The 16,244-nt window shown below is 42.0% G+C and overlaps 2 protein-coding genes across 3 annotated transcripts; one reads left to right on the top strand and one right to left on the bottom strand.

The window, feature by feature from the left end:
* Positions 1-1,627: 1,627 nt before the first annotated feature.
* On the bottom strand, positions 1,628-8,743 carry rtkn2 (rhotekin 2). The gene is made up of 12 exons (XM_021612577.3): positions 8,330-8,743; positions 6,128-6,321; positions 5,971-6,029; positions 5,743-5,796; positions 5,422-5,539; positions 4,892-5,092; positions 4,584-4,678; positions 4,355-4,461; positions 4,024-4,155; positions 3,754-3,919; positions 3,529-3,636; positions 1,628-3,195 (listed from the first exon to the last, which is right to left on the bottom strand). The coding sequence occupies exons 1-12, from the start codon at positions 8,462-8,464 to the stop codon at positions 2,627-2,629; spliced, it is 1,938 nt and encodes a 645-aa protein (XP_021468252.2). The 5' UTR covers positions 8,465-8,743; the 3' UTR covers positions 1,628-2,626.
* LOC110529921 (protein ZNF365) lies at positions 8,735-15,711 on the top strand. 2 transcript variants are annotated; one of them, XM_036986023.2, is made up of 5 exons: positions 11,626-11,764; positions 12,564-13,348; positions 13,604-13,775; positions 14,259-14,302; positions 14,632-14,915. In XM_036986023.2, exons 1-5 carry the CDS (start codon positions 11,756-11,758, stop codon positions 14,786-14,788), a joined length of 1,167 nt encoding a protein of 388 aa, XP_036841918.2. In that variant the 5' UTR covers positions 11,626-11,755; the 3' UTR covers positions 14,789-14,915. The 2 variants fall into 2 exon arrangements, with proteins under 2 accessions (XP_090039740.1, XP_036841918.2); XM_090183614.1 differs by lacking the exon at positions 11,626-11,764 and adding an exon at positions 8,735-9,179 and having other exon boundaries at positions 14,259-15,711.
* The last annotated feature ends 533 nt before the right edge of the window (positions 15,712-16,244 follow it).

Consider the following 16,244-nt stretch of genomic DNA (forward strand, 5'->3'; position numbering starts at 1 on the left):
GAACGGTGGGTTAACTGCCTTGTTCAGGGGCAGAACGACAGATTTTCACCTTATCAGCTCGGAGGATCCAATCTTGCAACCTTACAATTAATTAGTCCAACGCTCTAACCACCTGCCTCTCATTGCACTCCACGAGAAGCCTGCCTGTTCTGCAAATGCAGTAGAAGCCAAGGTAAGTTGCTAGCTAGCATTAAACCTATCTTATAAAAAACAATCAATCATAATCACTAGTTATAACTACACATGGTTGATGATATTACTAGTTTATCTAGCATGTCCTGCATTGCATATAATCGATGCAACGCAGGGGGATGATTTAACAAAAGCGCATTTGCGAAAAAAGCACAATCATTGGACAAATGTACCTAACCATAAACACCAATGCCTTTCTTCAAATCAATACACAGAAGTATATTTTTAAACCTGCATATTTAGCTAAAATAAATCCAGGTTAGCAGGCAATATTAACCAGGTGAAATTGTCACTTCTCTTGCTCATTGCACGCAGAGTCAGGGTATATTCAAGTTTGGGCAGCCTGGCTCATTGCGAACTAATTTGCCAGAATTTTACGTAATTATGACATAACATTGAAGGTTGTGCAATGTAACAAGAATATTTAGACTTAGGGATGCCACCGTTAGATAAAATACTGAACGGTTCCGTATTTCACTTAAATAATAAATGTTTTGTTTTTGAAATTATAGTTTCCGGATGCGACCATATTAATGACCAAAGGCTCGTATTTGTGTGTGTTACGTTATAATTAAGTCTCTGATTTGATAGAGCAGTCTGACTGAGCGATGGTAGGCCGCAGCAGGCTCGTAAGCATTCATTCAAACAGCACTTTTGTGCGTTCTCTTTGCAAGCACAGCGCTGTTTATGACTTCAAGCCTATCAGCCTAATGGCTGGTGTAACCGATGTGAAATGGCTAGCTAGTTAGCGGGGTGTGCGCTAATAGCGTTTCAAACGTCACTCGCTCTGAGACTTGGAGTAGTTGTTCCCCTTGCTCTGCAAGAGCTGTGGCTTTTGTGGAGCGATGGGTAACGCTGCTTCGAGTGTGGCTGTTGTCAATGTGTTCCTGGTTCGAGCCCAGGTAGGGGCGAGGAGAGGGACGGAAGCTATACTGTTACACTGGCAATACTATAGTGCCTATAAGAACATCCAATAGTCAAAGGTATATGAAATACAAATGGTATAGAGAGAAATAGTCCTATAAATACTATATTAACTACAACCTAAAACCTCTTACCTTGGAATATTAAAGTCTCATGTTAAAATGAACCACCAACTTTAATATGTTCTCATATTTTGAGCAAGGAACTCAAACGTTAGCTTTTTTACATGGAGAAGTAAAAGTGCGATATGTGCCAACACTTTGTTTTTGCATTATTTAAACCAAATTGAACATGCTAAATTTATTTTTATTGATGTATTAAGTTACGTGTTCATTCAGTATTGTTGTAATTGTCATTATTACAAATAAAATAAAAAGATTGCCGATTTAATCGGACATCGGCGTTAAATCATAATCGGTCGACCTCTAGTTTTTACATTTAGAAATGGCACAAGAGCGTCAGCAGGCTAAAGTCAAAGCTCACATTAAGCATTAGTTGGACCAAATCAAAGTAGTAGAAATGGATTTTAATCCACAACATCAAAGACCGTTAGATATTTTACAGTATACGAGAGGGAAACAAGATAATCGAATACGTTAGGGCTACACAGACCATCAACAATATGCATTTAACAATAACAAATCAGAAATCTCTAGTACAACCATTAACTTTAGACATATTTCACCAAATATTGTTAACGAATACGCATTAAAAAATTTATTAAAAAATGACAAACGGCATGGTGCTTTGAAATCCTGTGTATTTTAGCAAATGCTAGCCTAACTACTAAACAAGTGCTAACGGCTAAATAAATGGCTAATTATTTGGAACAATAATGATACATCTACAATTCCAAAACAGCTCCTTAAAACGCATTGTTGCTCTACTTATTAAAAAAAGTTTTTAAAAAGAATAGAAAACAAAGTGATAACTGGCTCAGGCCACAGTGTACTGTGCATTAGTTTGGTCCGCTAGAAAGTGAATTGTTCCATTTCAATCTTCAGGCCACTGCTTATATCGAGTGCAGTGCAAAACTGAAATTATTTTCTGCTCTACTGGCCTATTCGATTATTTCATGCAATGCTTACATTAGATCCACTATTCGCTGATAAGTGTTCAATATATATTGATTCAGTGATATATTACGGTTAGAAAGGCCAATGCATTAAGGACTATTATCATAGTCTATTATCATAGTGGTTAGGCACACCATGCCAAAAGAACCAAGAGAACATTATTTATCCCAAAGGTACCACATTCAGAAGTGTATTTGCAGTCTATACATGATAATATTCCTACAGTGAGTTATTGGACACACATTGGAATAAGACAGTTTCATTAAAGGAAGGTTGCTTAGTCATTAAGAAATGTCCCTAAAAACACCCAAATAGGTCCTATTAGTAAAAGTTAAAAGGCATATTTGGGCCACTGGTGACCCTGGCTTCAGGCTTTAGTCCCAGGTGAGGTTCAGTCAGTCACCAGGCTTTAGTCCCAGGTGAGGTTCAGTCAGTCACCAGGCTTTAGGGTTCATCTTCTCCCTAAAGGACTTCCTCAGTTTGTTGCGTGGAGCAGGGACGGGGGCAGGCCTGTGGGGGACATCAGGAGTCTGGGGGTACTCCAAGTCCTGCTGGGGAGGCTCTATCTGGCCCAGGGGGGCGTTCTTTCTGGACAGGCCACCAGGGTTCCTCTGCAGCTGCTGGATGATGGCAGAGAACTTGGCGTCCAGCGAAGGTCGTCCCGTCTTGGTTCGCGCCCCAACGTTCTCCTTTTCCTGATACGGAGGAGGGGGTCTGGCTGGTGGGAGGCTGAAAGGCTGCTTGTCAGCAGGTGGGGGCGGGGCACGCCTTTTCTTGTTGTCATTGGAGACAGAGCTGGGAGTTGGGCTGGGACAGGGACTCTCTTTGCCCGGAGATAAAACACTCTTCTGCACCAACATGGGGATGGACCCGTCAAACAGAGCAGACCATTTAGGAGGCTCCCTTGCCTCCTCCTCACCAATGAGGAAGTGGCCCCCTGTTTCCTCAATTTTGCTGTGGATGATGTCGGTGATACTCTCAAACTTTCCAGGAGAATTTATACCTTTAGAACAAGATGGAAAATTTAATAATTTAATCATATAGTATATAAATAGTGTCTGACAGCAAGAAGGTCCCAACACTGGTTTCTGTAAGGCAGTTTTACAGAAACTTAGTGACCTCTTCAGAGTTCACATGATCTGACTGATTATTTGATTATGTGATGGATTGTATTCATTTGATTTCTTTATTATTTGATTGATGGCATTTTATATTTAATTTGTGTGTATTGCAGGGCTCATTTGAAAAATAAATAAGTTGTATTTTCTCACCCAAAACTGCATATCAGAAAAATCTAAGACAATATGTAGTCAAAGGTTTAGGGCACTGGACTTACTCAGGTCATTGTAGACAGAGTCAGCCTGTTTGGTGAGGAAGAGTGGGGGTTTCTTTGGTGACGTAACCTCAATCTTCATCAGCTCACTACAGCAGTGCTGCCACTGACCTGGGAGAGAGAAGATAAATCAGATCAGATAGTTGGGTGGAGAAATACAATTTGGATTAAATCTGTGAAAGAAAGAGCATGAGATTAAGGTTTTTGCTAACTCTTCCAAACACTCACTCTGGTCGTAGAAGTGCTGCCAGAATGCTTCCATCCAGTCCTCCAGCTCCTCCCTGCTGTCAGTTGTGAAGATGTTGGTCAGAGCCCCCCCCACCACTGGGTTGGTGATGGTCAGACTGTTGGACCTCTTCTGAGGGCCCTTATCCACCACACGGATCCTAGTGTCCTGGACAGAAACAGCAGGAAAGCCCAGGGATGAAAAACTGAAAACTAACAGTTATGTGCTGTTCTATCACAATGATTTTGGTCGGTTACCATGGCAATGTCTACCTTGTTGGTGGGTATGATGAGGCTGGGATCCACCTTGGCAGTAATCTCCTCAGGGGTGTAGTAGCAGAACAGCCTCCCAGCCTTGAGCACACAGTACAGGCTGCAGTATCGGGACAGCCCCTCCACACTTTGCTGGAATAGAAGACAATTATTATGGGTATTATGTAGTGAGCTACGGTAAGACATTGGTTTACTTTTCTACGCCATAGAATGGTATGTTATATGATTAAAGAAGGTTTTAGCTCTACTTATCAGGGCTTGACTGGCAGGGCCAGATATGGTACTCTATAGTTTGTCAGGGAGCAGTCAGAGAGTTGATAAGTTAGCTCACCTGCTGAATCAGATAGCCATTCATCATGTCCTGGGTCATACAGACGGGCTGGGCAACTAGACGACAGCAGAGGTTCCCATAGAGGGGCAGCCAGGAGGACGACTCAGCTAAAGAGAAAAGAGTTCAAACAAGGCATAGTGTGACCATTTCTGAAGCCAAAAACATGCAATGAAATGTATCTTTAACGCAATGCGGTATATAAGAATGTCCAATGAAGTGTTGCTCTTACCATCCTGGAGGACTATGAGAGAATGGGACTGGAAGGCCCCATCGGCCCAGGCCAAGCCCAGAGAGGTGTACGCCAGCAGGCTGTACCTTGCCCCCCTAGGAAGGACAGACAGAGACCCAAAGTGATTTAACATACAAGACTAACCAGATGACTTACTAGGCAAAAGGCAACAACTGCCAAACCAAAAGGGGTGACTACAGTGCAGTAAAACTGGGGCCTACCCATTACATATAATCAGCACCCAACGTTGTTCCTGACCATGAGACCTGACCAGGGAAAATTCTGGGTCTTAACTACATCTCACGTACAGCGGTATTGGGTTGGACTGCAGGAAAGCATCAGGGTCTCCAGCTTCAAGCAGGGGGCAGAGTTTCCTCCCAGATGCCCTGCCAAAAGAGCTGCGTAACTTCTTGGCCAGTTTCTTTGGGGTGTTGACCAGGATGGTCTCCTCCTCTATGGCACAGCTATACAGCTCCACTTTCAGCTCGAAGGCAGGCCCAACACCGTTACTGTCAATCAGGAGGGAAATGTCCGATTCAGAACACTTAAAGATGCATTCTCAAACTTTTGTATAATTTCAGCCAGTAGTTTTGAAAGTGGTGCTCACACGCCAAAAGTGGTCCCTGTTTTTTGTGTACTACGTCATCCATTTTGTATGATATGATATCATCGAGCTTTGTAATTCGTTTGATATGTTACGAATCCAATATGTTACAAATTTGGATCCCGGAGTGCATCTTTAACAAGAAACTGGAGAGAAGATGATAGGGTCCTGCAGACATAGAACCAAGGTATCCCATTTCAACAATACGAGTTTGTATTTGTGGTGAATACTTACAAAACTGTTACACCCTCAAAACAAACATCAGTCATCGATCTGTCCACAACCACCATCTCAGTGTCAAAAACTTCAGATCCAATTCTCATCAGGCAGAAGATGGCAACCCGCCGCGTGCCTAAAACCAGGATTCACAACCATAACTACATCCAGACTCAGAATACATATTTTGAATATTGGCAAGGACATGTCTTGTATATGAGAATTGCTTTAGTTATTAGGTTCAGTCTAAATGAAATGCAGTGAATTTCCAGGGAATCGGTTTCTCCTATGTTGCTTTCCTTTTCCTTCACTGAAAACAATAAATGACAATCTACTCACTCCCTTTGTTATTAAAGTGGTCAGAGTCTTTCCACATCAACGGTATGCGCAGCCCTACAGTGGAGGACAAAGACAAACCTGTCAGTAAATGGAAGAATCCCAGTATACTTTCCAACAACGGTGCTAAGACAAGTGGCTCGGCTCAAATATCTAATGATCTCCATGAATATCAAAAATGATACAGGACAGTCATTGTTCCCTTCTGACAAATAAAGAGAAGGATCTTACCAGACAAGGCCACTCTTCCTCTGCAGGCCACACGATCATCTGAAACTCGATCTGATAGTCTATGGCACACAAAACACATTAGAAATTCAACTTCACTTACGGAGCATGACTCCACAAACAAACACACATAACCAGACAATAGGAGGCCTATCTTTACCTCTGAGATGCGACTCTCATATCATGGTTCTCCTTGTGCATTTCTGTCATGTAGGCCTTGATCCGAGTGTTGCAGGTCAGGAGGTTCTTGGAGGCATTCAGGATCTGCTCTCTATTGGTGCTGGCCACCAGGAGCTTGTAGGTCCCGTCCCGCATGCGGATCTCAAAGTCTATCTTCTCCTGCATGTTAGAGTCCTGTAGGAGGGGATAACACCATAGTAATATAAAGAGTGAATTACAATAGTGTGGATTCACAGGAGACAGGTAACTAAGGAGTTTGGTGATCTCCTCTAGCTAAAGGATGTGACATGTCACAGACAGGAGACAGTGATGGGTTCTGGGTGAGGACACAGATCTTGGTGAACGAGGGATACTGGAAGGCATGTCAATAGAGCCAAGACAAAATGTGAAGAATGTTAAATGGTTCAAAAACACTCATTTGAAACAGAATTTAATCCCTCTGAAATAAAGAAACTCAAAACATGACACAAATGTATGGTTGGGCAGACAAAAGATTGACAGGGTTTGATGTGCATGACATGTTGGGTGGTCTTTGCTAGAACACAAGAGGAAAGCCAACAAATAAACCATTAACATAGGGATGACTTTTATTAAAAAACTAAATCATTTATTTACACCACAGACATCTGATGGTGTGAGAGGCTAAAGAAAGTATAGGCTACAAATAGTACAGTTTTCTGATTATTTAGCCTGGATCTCTTTCTCCTCTATTTTGTCACCTGTTAGTTTCTTAGAAATCTGTTTTATGTACAACAAATTCATGTCCTCTTTAATTTCATGAGTGTCATTCAGATGTAGACATTTTCAAGCATTTTGCCTGCAAGAACATTAGTTTGTTAATAGAGCCAAAAAAATGAACGTTTCGATAAACATGTAAAGCAGAAGTGTTCTTTGTGACCACTGAAAAATCGTTATGTAGGAGAGAAACGGGTCCAATCTACGCAGCTAGCATATTGTAACTGGCTAATGTGACGCTCCATTAGCCGTCACATGACAGGTGCAATTTGGCATAGCAGAGATTTTTCGACCAACCTTATCTTGGCAACGATGCCATATTCGTTCCCATTCGGCCAATACATGCATATTCTAAAATGTCCGTATCCAGTTGCAGGTGGTTCGTTTTACATTTTGAAAATGCTCAGTTATAAAATAAATATTTTTTTTGTTCCGTGAAGTTATCCAACAAAGTGTACCGTCTCTGTCTGAATCAATGAGAGGAGATTTGAAATAGAATATTCTTGTCTATGTGCTATGCCAAACAGTACCTATCCTGTAACCGCTAATGGAGTATCACATTACATAGAGTAAAAGTACAGATACGTTAATAGAAAATGAATCAAGTAAAAGTCTAAAAGTATTTGGTTTTAAATATACTTAAGTATCAAAAGTAAATGTAATTGATAAATGTACTTAAGTATCAAAAGTATAAATCATTTCAAATTCCTTATATTAAGCAAACCAGACAGCACCATTCCCTTTTTTAATTTACTAATGGACAATTTCCCTGTCCTGCTAAGCATTCAAAATGTAATGAATACTTTTGCCTGTCAGGGAAATATATGGAGTAAAAAGTACATTATTTTCTTTAGGAATGTAGTGAAATAAAAGTACTCAAAAATAAAAATAGTAAAGTACAAATATCAACAACAAAAAACACTTAAGTAGTAGTATTTTTACTTAAGTACTTTACACCACTGCTGCTAGCTAAATTCTATTCAGAAATAGCCACTATCAGAAGGAAATATACATCTCCATAAGTGTCAGTATAAGTGCCTAGACAGAGGCTATGTAGCCAAGTAAAACTCAACATATCGTGGAGATGACGTTTACATAACTTGGCTACAGCGACGCTGGGTTGTTTCTGGACAGGGCCAGAGTGGATGTAGTAACGTATCACATAGATTGAATTGAGGCTAGTGTTTTACAAAATCAGTGATCATAAAAGAAAGCGTTGGAACAGTTAGCAAACCATTAATATTTCTGCATTTACGTTAGCTAGCTAGAGCGCAAATTATAACACTACTGTAACGCTATACATAGCGTTAAATCGTAAACTCAGCTGGATACGTTAGTTGTTAGCTAGCTGACGCGTTCGTTAGACAGGCATCAGTTACCGAAAAACTTCAGTTTGCTAGCCTAGTAGTTAGCTAATCGGTTGACAACAAACAAACTGGCACATTACCTCTGATTGCAAGAATACAGTGCTCTCACTTATCTTCTTTCTTTTTATCTCCATTGCAAGAGAGGAACACGAGGACCGAGCACTTGCATTTCTCCTGAAATTTTGAACGTCCCGCTGATAGTCCATATTCGCCATTCGTCCAGACAAGCCCCCAGTGCTTTTCCTATCAATTCAGTGATGACGCGTTCCGCTGCCAAACAAAACTGGATTCTACCATTTTCAAATTCGAATTTCAAATTCGATTCGAGGATGTCTGATAACCACAGCAGTGGTGTGTGTTTGAAATTATCTGTATGTGTTTTTATCTGCAAGTAATACGTTAAACATTACATTGATTCATGCATTTTACCAAGATATGGTCTGATTGTATACCCCGTCTGTCTCAGAGAGTGGTCACGCCGAATTGTCTGAGCTGCACATTATGGGATGAAAGCAACAATAAAAATTCAATGGCCTGACAGTTAATAATTTACCATTTGTTATTTATTAACTTAGTTGGCAATTTGTACAGTTACATGACTATTTATTCCATTCAACAAAAACGTATTTTGCGCCGTCATATATGCCATCATGTGCAACGCTGCTGTTCTGTTTCAGTAGCCATTAAACGCGACATTTACTAGCAACATTCCATTGATAATTTGTTGCTGATCGTCACTAGCTAGTATTCTTTCCCTCCGCAGCTTCCCAGACGCGTCTACCTAGGATCTATCTAGGAGGTTGGGGAGGCTGTGCTCACTACTCTCACTGACTAACAATTTCCAAAGCGTTCGCAGGACATTTGTGTGGAGGGGGAATTCTAGCTTTTTTTCTTATTTTTTTTTGGCATGACACTGTTATTCAAATACAGGTAAACTATATGCACTCGAGATTACATGTATACACAGCTTGAAATAGATAATGTTGTACATTTATTAAACACCATATGGCGCTATGTATCGATAGCAGCCGCCTGGCTAGCTAGCTAGTCCTGGTGAGCCATGTATGGGGTAGGAAGAGATGCTAGCAGCGTTAGCTAATAACTAGCCTACATAAAACATTACCCGTTACATGTACGACATAATCTGTTGTACACAGTTAATATTGAATGCCGTTATGTATCATTGCTTAGCTAAATACTTGAATTGCATGTGCTTGAGTCTGCTGTCAACCCAGCCTGATCTCATAAACTAGACGTAACATAGTAAACGTACATCCAGGTAATTCAAATTAGTATGATACGTTTGGTATATTAACATAAGACCAGGGGTGAAAGTAAGGTGGTCTGGTACATATCCCTGCAAATTAATAGTGGGGGCACGCCTTACAAAGCGGAGATAAGCGGCCGAGACCGAGGTGCCCATGGACAACAGTGGATGCACCAATTCAGGCTACAAGTGTAGGCCTAATGACAATCGCAGAATGTCATTAAAATACACATACAGTACCAGTCAAAATGTTGGACACACCTACTCATTCAAGGTTATTTCTTTATTTTTGACTATTTTCTACATTGTAGAATAATAGTGAGGATGTCAAAACTATGAAATACATGAAATAATGCAGTAACCAAAAAAGGGTTAAACAAATCAAAATATAATTTATATTTGAGATTCTTCAAAGTTGCCACCCTTTTGCCTTGACAGCTTTGCACACAGCCAGCTTCATCTGGAATGTTTTTCCAACAGTCTTGAAGGAGTGAGTTCACACTGCGCTCCAACTCATCACAAACCATCTCCATTGGGTTGAGGTTGGGTGATTGTGGAGGCTAGGTCATCTGATGCAGCACTTCATCAGCACTTCACTCTCCTTGGTCAAATATCCCTTACACAGCCTGGAGTTGTGTTTTGGGTCATTGTCCTGTTGAAAAACAAATGATAGGGGCCTCCCGAGTGGCGCAGTGGTCTAAGGCACTGCATCGCAGTGCTGGCTGTGCCACCAGAGACTCTTGGTTCGAGCCCAGGCTCTTAAGCAGCCGGCCGCGACTGGGAGGCCCATGAGGCGCGCTGTGTTAAGAAGCAGTGCGGCTTGGTTGGGTTGTGTTTCAGAGGACGCATGGCTCTCGACTTTCACCTCTCCCAGTAATTGGATACCACAAAATTAGGGAGAAAAAGGGGGTAAAAAAGTTGAAATAATTATAGCAAACCAGATGCTGTGGTAGACATGCTGTGCCTTGAATTCCAATCAAATCACACCAGAAAAGTACCATCACAGCCCCTCCTCCGAGCTTCATGGTGGGAACCATGAAGTCTGCGTCTCACATTTGGAACCCAAAATCTAAAATAAGAAACCAAAGGACAGATTTCCACCGGGTTGCTCGTGTTTCTTGGGCCAGGAAAGTCTCTTCTTATTGGTGTCCTTTAGTAGTGGTTTCTTTGCAACAATTTGACCATGAAGGCCTGATTCACACAGTCTTTGAACAGTTGATGTGTCTGTTATTTGAACTCTGAAGTATTTATTTGGGCTGCAATTTCTGATGCCGCTAACTCTAATGAACTTATCCTCGGCACTTATCCTCATGAGAGCCAGTTTTGTCATAGCGCTTGATGAGACTGCACTTGAAGAAACGTTCAAAGTTCTTAATGTTCCGTATTGACTGTAGCTGGAAACAGCAGATTTTTAAAAATGTTTTATGGAATATCTACATAGGCGTACAGTTGCCCATTATCAGCAACCATCACTCCTGTGTTCCAATGGCATATTGTGTTAGCTAATCCAAGTTTATCATTTTTAAGAGACTAATTGATCATTAGAAAACCCTTTTGCAGTTATGTTAGCACAGTTAACTGTTATTCTGATTAAAGAAGCAATAAAACTGGCCTTCTCTAGACTAGTTGAGAATATGGAGCATCAGCATTTGTGGGTTTGATTACAGGCTCAAAATGGCCAGAAACAACGTGCTTTCTTCTCAAACTCGTCAGTCTACTCTTGTTCTGAGTAATGAAGGCTATTCCATGTGAGACATTGCCAAGAAACTGAAGATCTTGTACAACGCTGTGTACTACTCCCTTCATAGAACAGTGCAAACTGTCTCTAAGCTGAATAGAAAGAGTGGGAGGGCCCCGGTGGACAACTGAGCAAGAGGACAAGTACATTAGTGTGTCTAGTTTGAGAAGTCCTCAACTGGCAGCTTCATTAAATAGTACCCGCAAAACACCAGTCTTCAACGTCAACAGTGAAGAGGCGACTCCGGGATGCTGGCCTTCTAGGCAGAGTTCCTCTGTCCAGTGTCTGTGTTCTTTTGCCCACCTTAATCTTTTATTTTTATTGGCCAGTCTGAGATATGGCTTTTTCTTTGCAACTCTGCCTAGAAGGCCAGCATCCCGGAGTCGCCTCTTCACTGTTGACATTGAGACTGATTCTGACACTCTTTCTATTCAGCAAAATTCTTAACTTAGGCTACTGTTTGTTCAATTATTTTATTGGCACCAGCGGAGAACATCGGGCATGTTCCCGGTGAGTAAGACAAAAACAAAAGTAGGGTGGATTTGTGGGTGTATATTTAGCTACGTCTAGCAACCCAATGGTTGCGAGTTCAACTCTCATCAAGGACAACTTTAACATTTAAACTTTTCAACTACTTATTACTTTTTATCTACTTTGCAATTACTTAGCGTGTTAGCTAACCCTTCTCCTAACCGTAACCCTTCCCTTAACCTTTTAACCTAACTCCTAAACTTAACCACGATTTCGAACTCCTAGACTAGGTAAAGTTAGCCAGCTAGCTAACGTTAGCCAACTAGTCACCTAGCTAGAATTTGTTACATACCATACGTTTTGCAAATTCGTAACATAATACGAATTGTAATTTGTAACATATACGAAATTGGTGATGGACATCCACAAATTAATACATACAAATCGGAACATATACTAAATGTAGTGTCTCGGATTTACATACAGAATAACATGAAATGCTCAGACCAGGTAACAGCAACCCATATTACTGTCACTGTCATCTATTGTTGGCTGGTTGTTGATGGGGATCTGCAGGCCTTTTTATTTTACGAAGGTATTTGTCTGTTAGGTGACATTGATTGAATAGCATTTTTATAGGGACAAACATAGTCAATGGTTTTGATTCAAACAAATGTAGGATTGATTTGATAGCATAGCCTACTATAATATGAGTATTAATCCTTTGCAGTAATATAGCTGAGTGCTGTAAGGATGAGGTGTTCGCCTTATCATAAGTCTGCTGTATTTGGATTACTTATATCAAAGTCATATCAGCCATTATGTGTTTGGCTTCCAGGTCGTAGGTGAAATGCAGCAGAAGGTATGTGCCAGGAGGACCTCTCTCTTCACTGAGAATGGACAGGCTCGTGGGGCATCTGCTGACCCCCAGCTCCCATTCAGGTGCCCTCGGTGTGGGGAGCATAAGAGGTTCCGTAGTCTGGCCTCCTTGAGAGCCCACCTGGAATACAGCCACAGTTACTACCACACCATGCACGAGCTGAGCCTTCCGACCCGCAGGGTGCATTCCCACCCAGAGAGAGCCCTGCACGGAGGCTCCCTGAGTGACACACGAGAGGTCACTATCTGCATAGAGAGGTGTCGTATGCACCCTGTGGGGACGCAGGCAGCTGAGGAGATAAAGACTGAGAATGAAGAGGAGGAAGAGGAAGAGGCCAGTAAAGATGGTCTCAAAATCCACAAGTCCATCCCTGGGACAGATCATATCCCTTCCCCCTTTCCATTTGACGAACCTCCAGACCCAGGCAGCAAGCTTGAGGTAGTGTTTCCAGAGCGGAATGTCTGTACCGAGGAGATGACGCTCCGGCGCAGGCTGGCCGAGGTCCTACGGGTGGTGGACAGCACCATGCAGAGGAGGCTGCACAGGGTCACCACGGAGCTTGCCAAGACGGACACAGAGCTGCTGTGTGAGTGTGCCCTCTCCCAGCACCTGGCGCAGGAGAGGCAGGAGGTACAGGAGAAGGAGCGGGCGCTGAGCCGGCAGGCGGACGTGGCCATGATGGTGATTGCCACGCTGAAGGAGCAGCTGAAGGAGTCAAAGTACGAGCTGGAGAGGCGAGAACAGTGAGTGTCTGAGCCAGTAACTCAATCTTAACCTAAACCTTTCCTTACTGTATTTTTAGTCACAATCTTAACCATGAGGTCAAATGGCGGACAACAGTTACCAATACACTAATCTGGCAACTCCTTATATTGATGCTGTTTCAAGTGGAGTAAGACTGTAATCATTGCAGTAGCAACATTCGTTAGTATGTTACTCGCTACTCTCCTCATTGCTCCCTTCATATTTTCAATTAGTATCTGTTTTTTTTTATTTAGAGAAGTCATCACCATTCAGAATTTCCTTGAGGCTGCCACCCAGCATGAGATATGTGGTAAAGTTCGGATCCAATGTTTCATTGAGAACCTGCTCAAACGCATCGCCCTGGCTGAGAGGCTACTGGAGTACTATCAGAGCTCCCCCAGTCCACCGAACTACACAGATTACATGGTACTGTACAATATCACGCCTTTTTCTTTACTACTGATGGCAATATGTTTACAATGGCAGATATCTTTTCTGTGGTAGCTGTTATTACATTTTTGGTTTTACACTTGTCATGAATGGCCATGGAAAGACTGTCAGGGAGAGAGTAGAAGATATCATAATTGTTACACATTTGAACCCTTGTGAGATCTGTTGATCCTAATTGGCATCCCAGATTCCGTTTGGGAATTGAGAAGAATCAGAATCACCTTTATTTGCCAAATACATTTGCCGATACAGGAATTTGAAATGGTGCTGTCACAATAAACAGAATATACAGACAGCCTATTCAAATGTGTTTTCTTCCTCCCTCCCTACTGATCTATAAAAAATAAAAAAAAGGGAAACATGATAATTTACAAAACATTTCAGAACGGGATAATATCAGCTTTTGAGCTTGGGTGTCAACAGTAGAAATACCTGACATCCTTTTCATCTCCCTTGCAGTACCAGACAGCTGAAAACAGACCTCATATAATCCCCAAAAGCAGGCAAGTTTGTGAACTAGATCTTTTTACTGTTGATATACATGATCTACACTTTCCATCCCAGGCCCATGTGTTTTTGGCCATGGCTTAGTGTCTCCCTTTGATTATAATCCTACATTTCCAGTTTCAAAGGTTAGTACATGGTTACATATCAATTATGCATAGGGATCCCTTGTCGCCAATGAGATTTTGTCAGCCTCATTCATTAGTAATGATTCTACACGTGAGACGTTTTATCTTCTCCACTAATCCTGAGTCTGTCATCTTTGCCTGCTGTTTGTTGAAGCATTGGTTTCGTGTCTGACGTTTGTTGAGTTGTCCTCTGATTCTAGGTCAGCGGGTTGTCAGCTGTCACAGTCCTGTCCCCAGGAAGGTAAAACGCACCCCTCCCTATTAGGGCGGAAAGTGGGTCACTCTAGCTACTTCAGACCTGATCACAGAGATGAAGTCTGGACCCAAGGCAGCAGATCAGTTGGATTTGAGGACTAGGTAAGCTGACCAGGGTAGAGAAATGAATGTATATATGATATGTATTTACTCAATGTATAGCTAATACTGAGCAGGGTTGTATAAAAGTCTTTATGGCCATGTGTACGCTGGTTTTTGCTCCATTCTCAAATCTTATTTTGTCACATGCTTCGTAAACAACAGGTGTAGGCTAACAGTGCATTGCTTAATAATGGACCCTTCCCAAAAATACAGAGAGGGGGAAAAAATAGACAAATTAATAAATACACAATGAGTAACAATCAAATCAAATGTATTTATATAGCCCTTCGTACATCAGCTGATATCTCAAAGTGCTGTACAGAAACCCAGCCCAAAACCCCAAACAGCAAGCAATGCAGGTGTAGAAGCACGGTGGCTAGGAAAAACTCCCTAGAAAGGCCAAAACCTAGGAAGAAACCTAGAGAGGAACCAGGCTATGTGGGGTGGCCAGTCCTCTTCTGGCTGTGCCGGGTGGAGATTATAACAGAACATGGCCAAGATGTTCAAATGTTCATAAATGACCAGCATGGTCGAATAATAATAATAAAGCAGAACAGTTGAAACTGGAGCAGCAGCACAGTCAGGTGGACTGGGGACAGCAAGGAGTCATCATGTCAGGTATTCCTGGGGCATGGTCCTAGTGCTCAGGTCCTCCGAGAGAGAGAAAGAAAGAGAGAATTAGAGAGAGCATATGTGGGATGGCCAGTCCTCTTCTGGCTGTGCCGGGTGGAGATTATAACAGAACATGGCCAAGATGTTCAAATGTTCATAAATGACCAGCATGGTTGAATAATAATAAGGCAGAACAGTTGAAACTGGAGCAGCAGCACGGCCAGGTGGACTGGGGACAGCAAGGAGTCATCATGTCAGGTAGTCCTGGGGCATGGTCCTAAGGCTCAGGTCCTCCGAGAGAGAGAAAGAAAGAGAGAAGGAGAGAATTAGAGAACGCACACTTAGATTCACACAGGACACCGAATAGGACAGGAGAAGTACTCCAGATATAACAAACTGACCCTAGCCCCCCGACACATAAACTACTGCAGCATAAATACTGGAGGCTGAGACAATAACTTGGCTATATACACAGGGTACCAGTACTGGGTCTATGCGCAGGGGTACAATGTAATTGATGTAGATATGTACATATAGGTATGGATAAAGTTTCTACGCAACAGGATAGATGATAAACGGTAGAATGTGATGAGCGCAAATAGGATCAATGCAGATAATCAATAACTACCCGGACTAACTATTTAACTAACTATTTAGCTGTCTTGTGGTTTGGGTTAGAAGTTGTTCAGGGTCCTGTTGGTTCCAGACCTTCCGTGTGTTAGCAGAGAAAACAATCTGACTTAGGTGGCTGGAGGCTATGACAATTTTTAGGGCCTTCCTCTGACATGTCCTGGTATAGAGATCCTAGATGGCAGGGAGCTCGGCCCCAGTGATGTACTGGGAT

The sequence above is a fragment of the Oncorhynchus mykiss genome, chromosome 1 (genome assembly GCF_057628025.1).
Source record: "Oncorhynchus mykiss isolate SJ-2025 chromosome 1, ASM5762802v1, whole genome shotgun sequence".
Lineage (NCBI taxonomy): Eukaryota > Metazoa > Chordata > Actinopteri > Salmoniformes > Salmonidae > Oncorhynchus > Oncorhynchus mykiss.

What these genes read in the sequence shown, in the direction of transcription:
- LOC110529921 (XM_036986023.2), top strand. An exon ending in GAGCTGGAGAGGCGAGAACA is followed by an intron (nt 13,349 to 13,603) that starts GTGAGTGTCTGA and finishes TTTTTTATTTAG; the next exon opens with AGAAGTCATCACCATTCAGA. An exon ending in CATATAATCCCCAAAAGCAG is followed by an intron (nt 14,303 to 14,631) that starts GCAAGTTTGTGA and finishes CTCTGATTCTAG; the next exon opens with GTCAGCGGGTTGTCAGCTGT.
- rtkn2 (XM_021612577.3), bottom strand. Translation starts at nt 8,464, where the DNA reads ATGGCGAATATGGACTATCAGCGGGACGTTCAAAATTTCAGGAGAAAT. An exon ending in CAGTCCAACCCAATACCGCT is followed by an intron (nt 4,679 to 4,891) that starts GTACGTGAGATG and finishes TGTCCTTCCTAG; the next exon opens with GGGGGCAAGGTACAGCCTGC. An exon ending in TCTCATAGTCCTCCAGGATG is followed by an intron (nt 4,462 to 4,583) that starts GTAAGAGCAACA and finishes TTTTCTCTTTAG; the next exon opens with CTGAGTCGTCCTCCTGGCTG.